Source organism: Aplidium turbinatum, chromosome 13 (genome assembly GCF_918807975.1).
Source record: "Aplidium turbinatum chromosome 13, kaAplTurb1.1, whole genome shotgun sequence".
In the NCBI taxonomy this organism is placed as follows: Eukaryota; Metazoa; Chordata; class Ascidiacea; order Aplousobranchia; family Polyclinidae; genus Aplidium; species Aplidium turbinatum.
This window is the reverse complement of record NC_137484.1, coordinates 8,858,303-8,877,680: the sequence shown is the minus strand read 5'-3', so window position 1 is coordinate 8,877,680 and position 19,378 is coordinate 8,858,303. Positions and strand designations below refer to the sequence as shown.

Here is a 19,378-nt window from a genome sequence, read left to right as displayed (position 1 = left end):
GTTTATTTTTAAATACGGTACGTAAAATATTTACCCCATTTTTGAATCATTCGGCTCGCGTTTCCTTTGTCTGCCGCATCACGAGGTTGACACCCCTGGAAAATAAATTTAATTCTGAACACGATTCAAAAAAAAATTCCGAAAAATATTTTGGGAAAGTATTTTTATAGACGTTTTTGTGATGATGACTTTTCTTGCCAAAACACATATAGCAGTCATAATTTACGATTTTATGTTTTACTTTTGCACTTGCTTTATCGTTGACAAGTCGAGTTTTTTTATTTAAATTTCTGTGTTCACTGTTCATTTGCCTATGGAAAAAATATAGCCTAACATTTGCTTTGATGTGGTAACGAGAAGTGATTTTATCAGCTTCCGAGTGTTGCTGCTTTCATCGCATTATTTACCGCACAACTATTTACGGATCATATTTTTAGGCGGATCGCGCAGATTTATTCCGCCAGGATGACGATGGTTCTCAAAAAGCAAAAACAGAATCGAATCATCTTGGATCCGTGCAGCTTTGGAAGGAAAACGAAAATACGCAAAATAACAAAGATACCAATTTTTTAAATATGGATTGCATTTGCAGAAAATAAAAACGGAAAAACCTTCATGAATGGAGAGAAAAGTACAACATTTTTGCTTCAAACATTCGTTATCGTAGTCTTGGTATTTAATTGCTACGTTTATGCGACAACACCATTCTTAAGCAGCATTGTACACTTCGATCACTGATTAATGATCTCCATTCTCCAGATATTTCTTAGCAGGTTCGAAACCTACTTTGGCAAAAGAACACTCCATTTTTTGTGTGTGCAACACTGGCGGTTCGTAGCCTACTAAAAAACTGCAAGGCAGCAGCCTGCTCTACACTTGTGAAATTGGTGAATGCAAATGTAATGTAAAACATTTGCACCGCCACCCTATTGCAGCCTATCCATTAAAACTAGCCAGGAGCCACCACTGGTATCTTCAATCTAAAGTTTAATATTCCATTTTGAACTGGGGGAGGTCTATCCAAACACTTATTTTTTCAATTCAAGTAGAGGCTACTTCAAAATAAATTTATTCGTTTATGCTTATTTGTACCAAAAACAACCCATACAACTGAGCTCTATTGTGTTTTTAACGTTTTAAAGATTGAAGACTTAAATAAAGTAGAATATGGAAAATTTATATTTTAAATTGTGCATGATATGTTGCCAAAATTGTGTGATGCTTACTTCACCAATTTAGATACTATCCATAGTTAACAACAATCGCCATCACAAAAAATGTACCGTACCGTACGTTGTTTTTATCGCCTGTTAAACCAAATAGAGGGAAAAAAGTGTTATGTTTTACTGGTGTGAAGTTATGGAGTGACATTTCTAATGAGCTGAAAAATAATACATAATGTCTTTATAGCTAAGTACAAGTGTTTTCTTCTTGGTCAATATGGTGATTAATTCATATTTGCTTTAATGTTGATATTTCCTTTTTTTCTGTATTGGTGTTCATATTTCCGCTTTTTTTTTAGTGTGATTATTTGTTGTTTCTTATTACTGTGTTAAACTACAACAGGCTAGGGTGGCAGCTGACATAGATGACCTTACAGGTCTTTCGTTGCCATCTTGTTTTGCTGATAGACACTCAATTTGTATGACTGTACTTTTTGTTTGTTTATTGCCAGCAGAACAATAAACTGAACTGGTATGCATTGACGTTCTGCACGACATAAAAGGTTTGCCGTTCCATTTTAAAAGATGCGTACATCAAAGATCAACTCTTACATGGATATACATGCACTCCTTAATGTGCTTAATGCAAAGGATACCTTTCTCAATATTTTTGTATCGTTTTTCTAATTTTTTAATCTACAGAAACAAAGAAATGAAATCTCGATGAGTAGGCTATTGTTGTGAATTATAAATAAGGAAGTGGCTATTTTTACACAATGAGGTGTTGCCAGAGTCAGGATTAAAGTTAGGAAGGGTTAAGGTAAGGGCTAGAGTTAGAAATTACTTTAGGGTTTTGATTTTTGCCCAGGACTAAAAAATTCCAAAATACCGTACAAGTTTTTGTTTTCAACAGCTTTAAACTTTTCTCAAATTAGGGCAGAATTCCTTATCTTGCAACACTGTTGAGGCTATTCTTACACTATATAGTGTAAATATAGCCACAGCCTATAATAAAGTTATAAAAAAAACTCGGGAGCACGCCTTTTGAAATCTGAAACTGATACAGTTGCCACAAGCCATGGATATTCACCCTGAAATTTGCGAAGTTTAGAGGTTATCAATGAAGATTTTTTGTTGTTGAGAGAAAAGAAAGTGACAAAAATTATAGCCTCTGATGCTTTATTCACAATATGTAGTGAGAATAGACACTGCGTTTTTTAATTTGCAAATTACTCTGGGTAACTTTTCGTTTGTCATAAGGGGATGAAATCAGAAGACCTTCAATAAACGACCTATTTTATTGTTTTTTTTGTTAGAGCTTTTTTGTCAATACCCCAAGAGTTGCACCTAGCAGGGTGTCCGACGTTTTCTTCGTAAACAGTTCTTCGTAAAGCAATTCTTTGTAAGCAATTTTTCGTAAAACAATTCTTCGTAAAGTTAATTCTTTGTAAAACAATTCTTCCCAAAGCATTTATTTCGTGCATGCAATGGAGATTTGATGTACACGAAGAAATGCTTTACAAAAAATTCTTTTACGGATTTCATTTCACCAACAACTGTTTACGAACAATTGTTTTACGAAGAATTGCTTACGAAGAATTGCTTTACGAAGAATTGTTTACGAAGAATTCGCCTATAACCACCTAGCAGGTGTGATATTTTTTGTTTCATATGCAATTTGGGAGCTGGTGCACAAGCCTCCGCCCATAAATGTTATGATTTGAATATAATTATGTCAAAAAAGTGGAAGCGACCAAGACAGATAGGGTGAAGTGTTTAAACAGTAAAGCAAAGGTAAAGACGCTTCATCCTATATTTTTGGTCAATTCCAACGTATAACATCATGATATGTTTAACCAGGGCAGAGACTTGTAATGTATACCAGCTCTGAAATTTCTTAAATGGTTTGGCACTGGTTTTATTTGGTGCTCATTTTTCATTGTGACAACATAAACTACACTTAAAAATGTGGCACAAAAGACAAGTGGAATAGTAAAAAACTTATAATAATCATGGAATAACCTGTTTCAAATTTTAATTAAATTTACTAGAAGAAGTGTTTCCTCGCAGTGTTGAAATTTTTTAAGATTAACTTTACACACATGCTCTGAAGTCAATGCTGAAAACGAAGAAACCTAAGGATGTTAGCCATCTTTTTTTGTTGCTGATTAATATTAGGGTGGAGTGAAAAAAACTTTTTCTGTCATATTAATGAAGAGGGGTGTTAAAAGGGTGTCATAAGGTCTAATATTGACTTTAAAATTATTTTTTTGACGTGGCACCCAAAATCGAGCGTGCCACCCAGCCCCATGGGTCACGCAAAGGTCAAAATCCACGAAAACAGCGTAACTTTTTTTATAATGCTCCTAGAAAGCTGGGAGTAGGCTTAAAAGTTGCAGAACAGCTATGTTCCTATATGCTCTAAAAGAACATTTTGTTCTAAATGCATCTATTGAGCAGATATTCCAAAAAAACGTATTTTTTCCATTTTCGGGGGCAAATTTAGATGAAATTGCATTTATTTGATACTTAAATACATTTTTTTACTACACTTTGTTCATTTATTTTGGGTGTTATTATGGAGTCTACATATTTGGACAGATGGGAACCTTGGCTATTTTAATTGAATAGTTATGGTTGGTTACCTATGACGGTAGTTTGTTGGTAGGTAGGCCTATTATACCATACCGTCCTTAGCATTAGCATATTGTAGCGGACTTAATGAAGCAAGCGAATACTATCTTTTAATTTGATATTGTTATACATTCATCAACATTATAGAGAGTTACTTACAAATTGAACAGGATATTTAGAACAGCACATATCTAGGTATTTAAATTAAAATAGAAAATGCACAATCAAACCATAGCTAAGCCACAATTCGACTGACCTGCCACCATCCCCAGTCCACAATCGAACAATTGTTCAATCTGCAGGAAGTTTAATTTAAAGCAACAGTAGTCAGCTTCGAGGAAATACATGCATATAAAACAATTGTACAGTAAAACCATAAAAAGTGTTACAAGAATAGTAGGTATTCAAATAATCATAATATTAGTCCATTAAGAAGCAAAATGTTTCTTGGTGTCGAAGCGTTTCATTAAACACCGAGAGTTAATTTTTTGCCTGATCAATCCGTCACGTCTTTCATAGCCAGCAACTGAAGACGATGCCTCGGTGACAAGTTTAATGTGCCTTTCAACAGCTTGACTATGACATGGATGACACAATGGGGTGGATCTTACTTCTTCAAGCTGAACATTATTCAAGTGTGTGATTGCCGGATGTTTAGAGATGTCAGCCACGTTTAAATTGACCATTTTAAAATATTCTTTTGCTTTGAAGTTTAGCTTTGGCACCAAGAATCGTCGCACATCAACATTATCGTTGCTTAATTCACTTCCCCATCTGATTGATCAACAAATCCACCTTCAAAATCACCCATATCCACATTTTGAGTTGCCACTACGTCATGTTTTTATGGCTTTGGATGGAACGACAAAAAGCCCGGATACCTTTTCTGGAAAAATTGGAAAGGAGTAAAATAGAAGTGTATTTGATTGGCCAGTTATTAAGTTTAAGCCCATTTTAAACCAAAATTTTCCGTTGCTCACAAATGAAATTGTGGATAATCTCAGCACTGATCAGCATTATGCCTATAAAATATGTTGGGCGGTTATTCTCGGGCATGTGGACTATGATTTGGAACTTCTAGAAATTGGGCCAATATTTCACTCCCAGCGGTTGACTCTCGCTTGCAGAATAATGCGGTATTATGTCTCAGTCGAAAAGCCATCTGCAATGCTTCAATTATTGACTGAATTTTGCATAAAAGTATATTTTCCAAAATGGTTTCAAATTAAGCGAGAGAATCGAATTACAAGTGATGCAACAAATCTGTTTGGCCTCGTTTAAAGGATCGTTAAATTTCCAAATAAGAGAGTCAGGGACATTTCACTGAAGGTTATGCAAAGAAATGCATTCTCTGCTCATCCTGAAAACATACTGTTAAGCATGCTATTGCTAGCAGATGGAAATGAAGATGTGAGGAGGATGGCTGTTAACAAGATTCTATCAATTAGAGGTTGTTTATCGAATTACACAATTGAAAATATAGATATGGGTGATTTTGAAGGTGGATTTGTTGATCAATCAGATGGTGAAAACGAATCAAGCAACGATAATGTTGATGTGCGACGATTCTTGGTGCCAAAGCTAAACTTCAAAGCAAAAGAATATTTTAAAATGGTCAATTTAAACGTGGCTGACATCTCTAAACATCCGGCAATCACACACTTGAATAATGTTCAGCTTGAAGAAGTAAGATCCACCCCATTGTGTCATCCATGTCATAGTCAAGCTGTTGAAAGGCACATTAAACTTGTCACCGAGGCATCGTCTTCAGTTGCTGGCTATGAAAGACGTGACGGATTGATCAGGCAAAAAATTAACTCTCGGTGTTTAATGAAACGCTTCGACACCAAGAAACATTTTGCTTCTTAATGGACTAATATTATGATTATTTGAATACCTACTATTCTTGTAACACTTTTTATGGTTTTACTGTACAATTGTTTTATATGCATGTATTTCCTCGAAGCTGACTACTGTTGCTTTAAATTAAACTTCCTGCAGATTGAACAATTGTTCGATTGTGGACTGGGGATGGTGGCAGGTCAGTCGAATTGTGGCTTAGCTATGGTTTGATTGTGCATTTTCTATTTTAATTTAAATACCTAGATATGTGCTGTTCTAAATATCCTGTTCAATTTGTAAGTAACTCTCTATAATGTTGATGAATGTATAACAATATCAAATTAAAAGATAGTATTCGCTTGCTTCATTAAGTCCGCTACAATATGCTAATGCTAAGGACGGTATGGTATAATAGGCCTACCTACCAACAAACTACCGTCATAGGTAACCAACCATAACTATTCAATTAAAATAGCCAAGGTTCCCATCTGTCCAAATATGTAGACTCCATAATAACACCCAAAATAAATGAACAAAGTGTAGTAAAAAAATGTATTTAAGTATCAAATAAATGCAATTTCATCTAAATTTGCCCCCGAAAATGGAAAAAATACGTTTTTTTGGAATATCTGCTCAATAGATGCATTTAGAACAAAATGTTCTTTTAGAGCATATAGGAACATAGCTGTTCTGCAACTTTTAAGCCTACTCCCAGCTTTCTAGGAGCATTATAAAAAAAGTTACGCTGTTTTCGTGGATTTTGACCTTTGCGTGACCCATGGGGCTGGGTGGCACGCTCGATTTTGGGTGCCACGTCAAAAAATTAATTTTAAAGTCAATATTAGACCTTATGACACCCTTTTAACACCCCTCTTCATTAATATGACAGAAAAAGTTTTTTTCACTCCACCCTAATTAATATGCAAAGGAAAGTAGTTCAGTGACAAGGAGCCATAGCTAACTTTACACACAAGCTCTGAAGTCAATGCGTAAAATGTTAAGTAATATTTTACTTTTCAATTTCAGTACACCATTTAACATTATTCAAAAGCCTTTTCAACAATCCTGTAGTCATTATTACATATTTTTATAGAAATATAAATTTGTCAAACACTAGTCTCCAGATATCGAAGATAATGAACCATGGTTCTGGAGTATTTCATCAACCACCTGACCTTCGGTTAGATGAGCCATTACCTCCAGGTATTATTATTGTTTAAAAATAGTTGATGGTTTTGTTTAATGCAGTATACAGGGTGCGGACAAAGTCCTTGGACTAAAATTAAATTTTAGTGTACCATGTCCTTAAATAGAATAAATTTAGCAAGTGTTTGATAGTGCATATTTATTGCATCAAACCTTATCTTTCAGAATGTGTCATCAGTTTATCATAATTTAGCTTTATTTTCAAGTATGAGTGATAAACGTGCAGCTATCATTGAGCTTCATCGAGCAGGCAAGACCAATTCAGTGATAATAAAGCTTCTTGAAGCACCGAAATCAACGGTTTATCACACTGTTAGCAGGTTTAAAGAACTGAACAGTGCCGAAGATTGCCCTCGAAGTGGGAGACCACAAACTTCTCGTACCCCAAAGGTCATTAATGCGGTTCAAGCCAGAATCCACAGCAATCCCAAGAGATCCATAAGGAAAATGACTCGCAAAATGAAGGTGAATGAAAAGATGATCAGGAAGATTGTTAAAATCGATCTGAAGTTGTCCCCCATCAAAATGCAAACTTGTTAACACCTCACAGGCCTCCAAAAAGAAAAAAGACTTGATCGAGCTAAAATTTTTTTCAACAAAATGAAGTCAGGTACGGACATGGGAGAGATTATTTTCTCAGATGAAAAATTGTTCAATGTTGAAGCAATGTGTAACCGACAAAATGATCGTATCCTTGCTAAGTCTTCTGCAGACATACCTGACTCCATGAAAAAAGTTTTCAGGCGCCAGAAACCGTCTTCTGTCATGGTGTGGGGTGTGGGCCGCTGTCTCCAAAACCTGGAAGTCTCCCCTCATTTTTGTTCCACAAGGCGCTAAAGTTGACACCAATTCGTACATTGAGACAATTTTGACTCCTGCCCTCGCAGAGGCTAAGAAACACTTCAAAAGGAAGCCATTCACATTCCAACAAGACGGTGCGCCATCCCACACGTCCAAGAACACCCAGGAATGGTGCCAGAACCATTTTCCTCATGTCTGGAGCAAAGAAATTTGGCTGCCCTCATCACCAGACCTGAATCCAATGGACTTTTGCGTTTGGTCCATTTTTGGAGGCAGATGTCTGTGCTTCATCCCATGACTCAGTTGAGGCATTGAAGTGCTCTCTCAAAAAAGCATGGGTCAAAATCCACCAAGAAACCCTACGTAAAGCGGTAGTGAGTTTCAGAAGTACACTTGAGCGTGTTATTCAGGCCAGAGGTGGACATATTGAATAAAACTTTGTACGATTGTTAGTTACTGTCTTGGTAATATATCGTTAAAATATTTTGCAATTTTATTCTCTATTTACAGAAATATTACACTTTAAAGCAGTCCAAGGACTTTGTCCGCACCCTGTACAGTATTTTAACATTTTAATTACAGATTTCTAATTGTAAAATAGGCATTGCGCTCGAGAGATGCTATTGCTGTTTCTCTTATTTTTGGACTAGGATACTTTGTAATTCGCTCTAGCAATGCATGGAAATTGCACTTGCTGCACGGATTTTAAGACTTTACATTTCCGAAGAAAAACCATCAAAAAACCTTGCTCTTTTAGCAGCTTTTTGTGTTAAAATTTTCTTTCCTTCCTGGTTTGAGATAAAACCAAGAAATACCATATTTGAAGGAGCAAAGAATTTCCATGCATTGCTAGAGTGAATTACAAAGTTTTCTAGTCCAAAAATAAGAGAAACAGCAATAGCATCTCTCGAGCGCAATGCCTATTTTGCTCATCCAGAAAATATTTTATTGGCCATGTTGGGTGATAGTGATTACCAGGTTCGCTGTTTAGCAGTAAACAAAATTATGGCTATCCGCGGTGAGCTGCAGGCAAGTGCTGATGCTGAAATCCCAGCAGAAAGTTATGAAGGAGGATATTGGCCAGAAGATAAACCAGATGGAGACGTATCTTCTGAAACCTTTTGCTGTTTTAGAATCCCAAAAATTAATGTTAAGGCCAAAGTTTATTACAAACTTGTGGACATGGACGATGTTACTGAACCACCAGCAATTAGGAAGAAGTCCTCTGCCGAAGTAAATAACATTCGTACCCAACCTTCTCAAGCTGCTACATCCATCCACAATCAAGCAGTTGAGCGCCACATTAAGCTTGTCAGTGAAGCAGCAACAGCAGTTGCAACATTTGAGCGACGTGATGGGCTTATACGGCAAAAAATTAGATCCAGAAAGATGATGAAAAAACTTGACAATAAGTCTCATTTTGCCACAGATTAGGCAAAGTAATAACTGCACAGTGTCACTTTTCTGTGGGCTGCATCCTGCATTATTTCACTGTTTTTTTGTTTTTCACTGCAACTTTATATTACTCAAAACAAGATGCCAGTAGTATTTTGATTGTGAAACGTCTTAGGGAAGGTTCAAATATTACATAACGCTGTTTTTCCGAATTTTTGACCCCCACCCTCCCCCATGTGACGCCAACGTAACGTTTTGTCAAGCCAGTTAGAATACAGGTAGGCTACAACATTTCAGTTATACACTGCAGAACATTATACTGTACGGTGTACACTGCTATGATAACTTTGCAACTGAATGGTCTTTCATGTGTGCTGGAGTGGAGACGATTTTATATTTATATTTTGCTAGTATATCGTTTTGTATTCGTTTTTAATGAACGCTCTTAAGACGTTCATTGGTCTAATTCTATGTCTACAGTAATTGTCTATTGCACACAACTCATCAAGAAATGCTTTGGTGACAAATGCTGACTGCTGAAGTTTGCATGTCAGCAGTTTTAATAGCGAAAATGTAGAAAGGCTGATGTGATGAGCACATGCGAATGTACATAAGAACATGAAATACCAGTTTTTTCTAAATATCTCAATAAATATATTACTTACGAAGAAAAGTTGTTTTAGGACGGATAGAATTATGACTATTCTGCATCATTTGAGTGTAAGAACAGCTTTCTAACACAAGCGGTTTTCGAGTTAGAGCATTTTTATGAAATTTGACTCTCGCATGACCTTGATGGGGGAGTTGGAGGCTGGTTTTTGCCCCCAACTCCCCAAACAAATTTTTGGGATGTTTTTGGATCATTTTCCAGGCATTAGGACCCCCCATTTGTAATTTTCAAAAAAAAAGTTTTTTCAGCCCACCCTAATCTGCTGTATATCATATGTGATGCATGTTCTTTACTTGAAGGTTGGGAAATGCGAATTGATGACAGGACTAACTGGCCTTTCTTTATCAATCACAACACTCAGACAACTACATGGACTGATCCAAGGCCAGTTAAGGTATGAGCACTGAGCAGCTCTCTTTTGATCAGCGTTATTTTTAGGGATAGGCCTACTGTGGCACAACTAAAAAGTAAAAGTAGACAAGTGTGGGACGTATTCTTTCTGGAAGTATATATAAAATAGAATATTTAGACACAAAACTCTTGAGAAAGGTTTTGAGTGCAGGAGTGTGCCTAAAGACAATTGTGTAATCAAGCACTTGCAAATTTTGTTTTGTCATGGCGACCTCCTCTTCCATCACTTCACATCTATCACTGTGTCCTTTCAATTTATTTTTACCCACGTAACAGAGATTTTTGCAAAAAGCGTCAACGGAGATTTAATTTCGTTGCTCCAGTTTACATCAATGTGAAATGTTCATTACCGTTGAGGAGTGTCGGATTTCATCTCGCTTTGTCGCATATTTTCAGTAATCTCTAACAGGCCTACTTTCGTTTCTAACACTTGTTGCAACGTTCATGCGATAAAAGTGAAAGTAAAAGCAACAACAAACACGTTGATTTATTGCTTCACTGACGTTTCGCGCATCATGACAATGCGCATACTCAGACCAAATAACATACAAAATAAAATTTACAAAGTTATATATATATATGTCGGCTGCGTATCCGAGTGGTGAGAACGTGTGCGCGACTTTCAAAAGGACGTGTGTTCAACATCGCTCCAGAGCACGCGGCAGTGTCTCGGCAAAAGACACTTAATGGCAAGCCAATCTAAGGGGAGCAGCTCACTCGAAAACTATATGTCACTTCGCTTCTTCCTGGTCGTCTGTTGCATCTGTGACCGCAGTGTTATGTAATATGTATGTTATCACAATGGGCACAAATAAAAGCATGACTATTATTATCATTATACTGCAGTGCGGTTTTTTTCTTGCCTTCTAAGTTGTACCGCACTGCAGTCTATATATAACTTTGGAAATTTTATTTTGTATGTTCATCGCTGTGAGGATGCGCATTGTCTTGGTGTGCGAAACGTTAGTGAAGCAATAAATCAACTTGTTTGTTGTTGCTTTTACTTTCAATTTCATCAGAGGAACGTTGCAACTAATGCTAGAAACGATAATTGTCCTGATGAACGCTCAAACTATTCAGTATTTAGGCCTACTTTCAACACTTTTCTTTATTTTTCAAAAGATCTGCGTTGTCTGATTTCGGTTGCTAACATTCCAGTAAACTTGTTATTGTTTATTTTGATTACTCATCAGACTTGAACAGTAACAAATATTAAATAGCAGCAGGGAACTATGCATACATAGGGCTAACGCAGTATTTTGCATGGGCTTGGGCATGACATGAGATGCCCGTATAACCACGGCCTTTAAAACAACAACCTTTAAAGTCCACTAGGTTACCTGGTATAATTTCCAGCTTTTTACTTGTGTTTTCACAATTTTCTTTCCAATGCAAACAATACTTTTGTTGGTGGTTACGTCGTGCAAGGCTAGACGTTAAGCTACGCAGTGTAAAACATGGATTTTTATACTGAACGAGTGCTGGGTTATCATTAACTCTGTTGCGTATGTTTTATGAGACTGAATTAAGAATTGTGTCATTTTCAGCTTAGGCTTTAGTTTAATTAAAGTTTAATTTTTTTGAAATGAAAGCTTCAAATTGTATCTCTGAGAATAAAATTGCAGGCTACATAATTAATATATAGAGTAGGAAAATTAGAAAAGTCGGTTGAACGTGAGTCGTCGCAGTGACTGCCTGTTAGCGGTCATTTTATCTCGCGTCTGCGTCCGATAAGAGAACTTCTAGATCGTTCGAGAGATTAATTCGAGAAAAGACTAGTCACGCCTCGACTGTGACGTCACCGCGTTATGTCTATATAAAGCTGCGATCTGTTCGCTGCTCAATCAATTCAGTCATCGTGAGAGAATAAACAGAAGCAGAACGGCGGTCGTGAATATTGCGAGTTTAACTAGCGAAAACTAGCTTTTGATATACAACAACGCTGTTAACGAATTCTGAACTGGTAGGCAGTTAGTACAGTCATTCGCCCTGACTATTGATGTAAGTCTTTGTGTTTTCTGAAGTCACTGTATATGTCATTGTGCGCTACTGACATGAAGCGACCTCAAGGTGCAAATTGTAATCAAGTTGATACTGAACCTTTTAGCACAGCAGACGTTGCAAGTTCAAAAATGGTAAGCAATATCATGCCACTATATTCTGGGTGATGCTTAATTTGCTTATTTTAACGTTAGTAGCCTTACTAGTCATAACTTTTAAACTTTTACAATTATGCTGTATGATTTAAATCTTGTGAGGATGTGCTGATTGATCTTTGTACTAAGGTAAACTTTTTTACTCCTGGTATGTTTAAACAATAATACCAAAAATGTGTAATTTACTTTTAAGATCGGAGATTCTATTTTTTGAGAAAAAAAACGCCACCTATTCTTAAATAGTTTTAATGTAGTGGCAAGTTTAATCAGGTGATTAAAGAAAACTAACAAACTTTATGAACAGCCGTACTAAGTCAAACCTTTTAAAAATATTATGTGTCTTGTATTTTTAATTGATATGACTGTCAGTTTGAAAAGACTTTTTAAGTGCTTTTATAATGTTTTATGTATGCTATGGTGGATACATCTTATCTTTTTTTTCAGAATAATGCTCCAAAACAACCTCGTGTAATACCAGTGCAACATGAACAGGCTCCTACAAACCAACAACACTGGCAAGGGCATAATCCTTATCACATGCCCCAGCCCCAACAACCTAGCCACATGAGAATGCCCCAACCTCAGCAGCAACAACAGTACGGGAACTTTCAACCACAACATCCTTCTGGTCAACATCAGGGAAACCGCGCCTACTCGCCCCATCAAAGTCGGGTAAGTGAGGATGACGCAGTGGCTATTCCTGTCCAGCATTATAATTCTAGAAGCCCTAAGCTCAAGTTTTCTCCTTCACCTTCTTTGTCGGAAACAGCAGCTGAAGTTACACCAGAAACTTCGACTTTTGCAACATTGCCAGACGCACCTGTGACATCTGAAATTGACAAACACCCAGAAGCCTCTGTAGCTTTTGATCAATCGAGTAAAGATAAGGACACAGTGCCTGAAGGCCCAGAAAAAGGAGAAACACTTCCACCGCCCAATCAAACGGCTATCCCATTGCCTTACACTCATCTTGAACTCGATCCTTCACTTTGTGATGCAAAACCTTCTCTCAGTCAAACGCAAAGCACAGAAAACGATGTCAAGAAAGCCACAGAGTGTTTGCAAACTAATGTTCAGAGCGGTGAAACGGCATTTGTGGCACCAACAGAAGAAGGCTTATGCGGCCGAGACAAGCAGGTCTGGGCATAGATTGCTGTTTAGCATCTGCATGATGATTTCAAATTTAACGGCATAGTAGTCATGTGACATGCAAAAAGTGTCAAACTAAGTCTTCACCACAATCACCATTCAATTTGTGAAAAGATTCCACTTGCTTTAAGTTGATTGATTTCCAAATCAACATAAATTGAGTGGTAGTTGAAACATGTTTGCAGTCATTGCTCACAGTCTCACGAATACACGATAGAGTGCGCCTTGTTGATCATGCCATCCAGAGATTATGACGTACAAGACGAAATAGAAATCCCATGAGATTAGTATCGTACTTAGCAAAGTTCAGTCCATAGGTTGGTGGTTCAGTTTGGTATGTAACCTTTAAGAGATCGTTCATCAACTTCAGATTATTGCTGATGACAGCTGATCAATGGTTGAAAAGCAAGATATAGCATATTACTTACAGATAGAGGCTGTTCGTATATTAAATGGCACTTTACTTTGGGGTAGTTATCAGTCTTTCTTAACCAGTGCTGTGAAAAAATCTCTCATTCGAGTCAGGTGGCCAAGTCGATCGTTTTTGCATTGATTTCATGTTTTCAGACGTTGAATTAATGCAAAAAGGACAGATTTTTCCACGGGTGATTATGCCAGCTGAAGGTGGCTTCATCGGTAAAATGCTTATTCCCCGAGGACTGTTCATACAAGCTTTTGACATCAGTCATCGTTGGTTTCCATTTCCATGCATGAGATGTCTTTAGCATTCAGCTTTGCACTACCTTGCAGGCTTGGTTTGCTGCACTGAAACACCCTGATATTTATTTTAGTATAATATAGTTTTCTAGTAAAGTATGGGAATCACTTTGCTTGGCTTTTCATTGTCATTTTAAATTGTTGGGTGCCCTTTGAAACGACTTAGAAGGCAATTAGCTATTGATGCTGTCTCGGTTTCTAAACTTCCACCTTCAAAGTGACTCAAACTACTTGAAATCATATAATGGAAAATTTACTCGAGCTTTTTAAACAGGTATTCAATTCACAACCAGCCGAGCGGGTCGTTCCCATTCAGGTTGTCCACGAGGCACCCGAAGGAAATAGTAAATTCCCCACCAAAGTGCCGCACAACAGCGAGGTGCCACCTCGGAACGTGCCGATCGTGCGTTCGCCTCCACCTCAAAACGCAACGATTTCCAAACAGCCGCAACCAAGCAGAGGAGTCGAAAAGCAGACGGTTGCTGGTTCGAAACCCGATGAGAACCGCAATGTTCCGACCACAGCACCGACTGAAACGGCAGCTGCGACGTCAAGTGCAAGTGACGATGACCACAGAATGGTTGAAGCGCGAAAACGCATCTCTGCTATTCTCAACGACATTGAAATAAAAGAACAAGAAGTGGATACTTTTGCTGGCTCTCGAACCGACAAGGATTACGTGAGGCTTGAACATGAACTCACCAACAAATTGCTGCGCTTGGACGAAGTCAGTGCTGCCGGCGCCCCAGGCGAGAATGACGTCAGAGCTGAACGCAAGGCTGCCATCAAGCGCGTGCAACAGACACTAGATATTCTTGAACTAAAAGTATCAGATTAATACTGGTTGAGTTGTTTTGATATTTATGTTTGGAAAGAGTATAATTTTTCCTTGTTTGGCACTGCGAGTGTAAATTTACAATACTCATCGTTTTATATAGGCAATGTTTCAGTTGGAAAGTGTTTTTTTTTTTCAGGTAACAAAGCAATTCACCAAGTCAGGCGTACATTCTGTACGACGCCCGTTGCTTGTAACTTGTTTCGTATCAGTGAAATGTAGACATCGCTAGGTACGAATCAGGTGGCAAATGAAACAGTTTCCTTTTCTTCTAAAACAGAACACTCGTGCTTTCTTGATGTATATTTCATGTAATTTAGTTCCGAAAACACAGTTCTTTAACTCACTTTTTTCCAATGTTCGGTATTGCTTCCCAGATAATTCTAGTTAACTTTAGCTTACAATTGTATGTTGTGATATTAAAGTAATATAACATGCATGTCTGGTAATTATGTAATGATTTGCATAACACGTCCTGAATGTTCTGATACAGCTACTTTTTCCTGCTTCCCTTCATAAAACTTTCGCAAACAAATTGTCTTTGCGTTTATAAGAACGAGCCACTATAAGAACTATTATAAAATTTTATATAAGAACTTATAAGAACGTTTATAAAACAAAACAGAATGGAGATCCTATCAACCTTGTTGAAAGACTGATCGAAGCCAGCGGATGCCAAACGATTTGGCTACACTGGCGGCGGAGACAGTTACAATAATAATAATAAACAAACTGTAGCTAAGAACCCAGAGAAGCTGGAAGTTCTATAATCAAAGTTCCTTTCGTTCAATAAACTAGCGTCATCTTCATGTGGTGACGTTTTCTATGTGAAGTACATGGCTTCTTATAGCTATATTTTACTTGTCGCCAGGGAAAATCAACACACCGGGACCTTAACCATTGTTTATTTTTGTTTTCACGCATTGTTACAGTTTTATTTTTACAACGTTTCGGCAAAGCAATGGAAAATGAATATGGTGCTATTATAAAATTACCGTACTGTGTTTGTAAACAGAAGCAACTATATTATTTTTAGCAGTCTATGAGAAAACGTATTATTTAAATTCATTGAACAAAGTCAGAATACTTTCCATCCAATGCTAAAACTGATGTAGAATTTCATGAAATCGATAATTTCTTTCCTTGACGGGATTTTTGATAGAAAGAACTTCTTAAACATTGACTGAAATAATATAGGCATTAATAGTGTATCAATTTTAACATATTTTCATCGTCATGAAACGAAAAACTGACGTATACGAATGTTGCAACAAATACTTAATACATAGTTTGCTCGATGACGCACAGTTTTCAGTTTTTGTGCATTTTTCAACTGTAGCCAAAACAAGAGGTTTCTAATAGAACAGTTAAAAGTCATTGAGGCCGGCCCGAAATTGCGGCACAGTACTTACATTGTGCTTACCAAGTTTACCTTTTTTCGGGATGAAACTATTCGCTGACCTGCCGACTGTTTTGTGAGGCAAGTTAGGACTGCTTTCTCCAGACGTTTTCATGTTGTTTTTTGAACTTCGAGGATTGTCGCCTTTAGCAGACAACGACATTACCGAGATATCTTTCAGAGTAGATTGAAGGTAGCTTGTGTTTTTTCTTTCGGTTTCGGTTTTTTGTTTCAGGTTTTCTTCCAAGTTTTCTGTGGTATCAGTAGTCAATTTAGACAGAATCGTTTCTGTTTGTGAAAGTCCTGGCCAAAAAATTTCAACAATGCTTGGTATGATTCAAAATTAATGAAAACTAACTTCGCTGTAACCGGTTAATCCAATAATGATTGCGCTTATCAGTGTAGGCTACTCACAAAAACTTGAACAAATATTGAATTTGCTGAGACGTATATAGCCTAATATATCAACAAAGTTATATTTATTCAAACAGCAACGGAGTGTATTTACTTGACAGGTGAGCTTCTTTGGTTTTTCCTACAGAGTCTATCAAATCTTCTCAAAATTTATTAGACCGCCACTCACATTTTCTTTTGGTGAAAACCTATTTATTGGTACCCCGGTAGGTGGTAGATGTTTTGTTTCAATCAAAGTCACGACAAAATAAACCCACTCTACATAAACAAAACGTTGGCCTATTTTTAGCAGTAAGGCCGTCGAGCAGCTAATTTGGGCCCGGTATCAATGTCATACCAGCGCCTTCAAACAAGACTTTGCTAAAAATTAATAGGCTGAACAAAAAATGAGACTCCATCAGAAATACCTAAGAAAAAACACTAGTGCCATATTCGAGGAAAAATAACTTTTCTCCCAATAAGCACAAGATGTTTCCTAAACAAGGTGGATACGATGCAGATGCATTGCAGAAAAAAATATTCGTCGTTTTCTTCAACTTATCGGGCTGCTAAGATAATAAACTCTGATCGAAAAGCATCCCCTGTACTCTCATTTCAATATTACTGTGTAGTGCCGCTTCAATTAGGCCTATTCAAGGAGTCGCCAGTCACTGCAGCCCAAAAAACGATGACTTTTATAACGCAATTTTTTTTCATAATAAATAAATAACAAAAATGACCCCTTCCAACCAAGAAACTGTTTATTTGTTTAGTTTTAGGTGATAAAGTTCATTTTTACCCATAAAATCCCGGCGCAGGGTATGGGATGGAATGGAATGTAAGACGTTTTTTCCATCTTTCATCCTGAGATTTTCTTCCATTCCATCTTAGAAATCTTCCATTACATCTCAGAAATCTCTTCCATCTTCACATTTTGTGATCTCCGCGTTGAATATGCCACAAATAAACCTAAAAACCATAGATTTCTGATTGGTCAATTCTGCTTAACGACAGTAGGTTTAACAAATACGCGTCAGGCAACAGTCCAGTTGTTGCCTGACGCGTATTTGTCAAACCTACTGTCGTTAGGCAGAATTGACCAATCAGAAAGCAATAAACGATTCACACTTCTCCCAAGAGGAGGAAACTTCTTGACGTTTGACAGCCATCATACGACACTTGTGTTCTATGTTTGGAGATTCTCGTGGGTTTTGTTTCGAGAAGGCAGTTAAACGAAATAGATTTTTGTACATTTCGAAACGAAAAACTAACTTACAACGGCAAAGTTGATAGAAAACAGAAGGAAACAAAACAATATGCAGGCTAATCCTTAGGAAAATACTGCTGTTAAATTTTTAGCTTAAATTTAGCCTATGGTTTTTTGTGGCATATTCAACGCGGAGATCACAAAATGTGAAGATGGAAGAGATTTCTGAGATGGAATGGAAGATTTCTAAGATGGAATGGAAGATGGAAAAAACGTCTTCCATTCCATACCCTGCTCACAACCATGGTCAATGGCTCCCACGTTAGACGTTATAGCTATTGGCAAATAAGATATTAACAATAGGCACTCCGCTTTACAGGAACACACCTATTGAGGCGTAGGCCAAATGCTGAGAAAAGGTGGATGAAACAAAAAACAAGCTACTTCAAGAATCCCGCTTTTAGTACGGTTCAAAATCAACCATTGCCATTGGATTTCTGGACCGGTAACATAGCTAGAAAGAAATTTTAGAAGGCAAAAACAACTTTTGGGGGAAAGCAGATATCACTCAATATGGATTACAATGATATTAAAACGAATTTGGTAGATAAACTTACGGTCTTCGAGATGTTCCAAAAAATCATCTTGACTACTCTGTTTTAATTCTGCTTCAAACATTTCAAACTTCAGTCGAAGCGCAGCTGTTAATGTGCTTTGCAATGGTTTGATGTCTTGCTTTATATTACCGCTTTTTGCTTCAAACAAATGGACTGGGCAATAATGCGGACATTCATACATTGGTCCACATCCCTCATATGGCATTTGACACCATTTCATACTGTCAGACGCCTTTGTGGTTGGATTCATTTGGTCGGTTTATTTTGTGGATTGGTTTTGAATGTTTGTTTCTGTTCAAATCTTATTTTGAAGACTTTTTATACTTCCTTGTGATGTCATAATAGGCTACAACTTTTGTGATGATGTGTTTTGTTTCAATCAATGGTAAGAATCAAAGGTGGTAAGAATCAAAGGTAAGAATCAAAGGTAAGCCCTGGTAAGAATCAAAGGTAACTGCATCAAAAGGTGCTAAACAGATCACACCATATCATATCTACCATATCATATTCTACCATATCATGTGATCTGTTTAACACCTTTTAATGCAGTTACCTTTGATTCTCGTGGAGCCTATATCGTTGAGTTTGAGCTAGTCAGAAGTACCTACTGTGCAGTTTTTGTCTTTTTCTGTTTATAGACTTAGTTAACCATTGTATTTTTTCAGATGTAGTTAAGTTGTATGTATATTATTCCTGAAGAGGACATCTTGTGATGTCGAAAACGTTCGATACTTAATTTGTTGCGTAGTTTTATGTTTATGTAAATGTAATAAACTTGAAGAT

At 37.1% G+C, this 19,378-nt stretch overlaps 2 protein-coding genes across 8 annotated transcripts; one reads left to right on the top strand and one right to left on the bottom strand.

Moving 5' to 3' along the window:
* The first annotated feature begins 6,687 nt into the window (after positions 1 to 6,687).
* LOC145781947 (uncharacterized) lies at positions 6,688 to 16,280 on the top strand. 3 transcript variants are annotated; one of them, XM_082593648.1, is made up of 4 exons: positions 6,688 to 6,842; positions 10,011 to 10,105; positions 12,723 to 13,415; positions 14,419 to 16,280. In XM_082593648.1, exons 1-4 carry the CDS (start codon positions 6,776 to 6,778, stop codon positions 14,980 to 14,982), a joined length of 1,419 nt encoding a protein of 472 aa, XP_082449774.1. In that variant the 5' UTR covers positions 6,688 to 6,775; the 3' UTR covers positions 14,983 to 16,280. The 3 variants fall into 3 exon arrangements, with proteins under 3 accessions (XP_082449774.1, XP_082449776.1, XP_082449775.1); XM_082593650.1 differs by having other exon boundaries at positions 6,695 to 6,842; positions 12,723 to 12,950; XM_082593649.1 differs by lacking the exons at positions 6,688 to 6,842; positions 10,011 to 10,105 and adding an exon at positions 10,893 to 12,257.
* Positions 16,019 to 18,890, bottom strand: LOC145781948 (uncharacterized). Of its 5 annotated transcripts, none has more exons than XM_082593653.1 (3): positions 18,596 to 18,890; positions 16,403 to 16,630; positions 16,019 to 16,162 (listed from the first exon to the last, which is right to left on the bottom strand). In XM_082593653.1, exons 1-3 carry the CDS (start codon positions 18,843 to 18,845, stop codon positions 16,152 to 16,154), a joined length of 489 nt encoding a protein of 162 aa, XP_082449779.1. In that variant the 5' UTR covers positions 18,846 to 18,890; the 3' UTR covers positions 16,019 to 16,151. The 5 variants fall into 5 exon arrangements, 4 of the variants coding, with proteins under 4 accessions (XP_082449779.1, XP_082449780.1, XP_082449778.1 ...); XM_082593654.1 differs by having other exon boundaries at positions 16,412 to 16,630; XM_082593652.1 differs by having other exon boundaries at positions 16,441 to 16,630.
* Between the last annotated feature and the right edge of the window lie 488 nt (positions 18,891 to 19,378).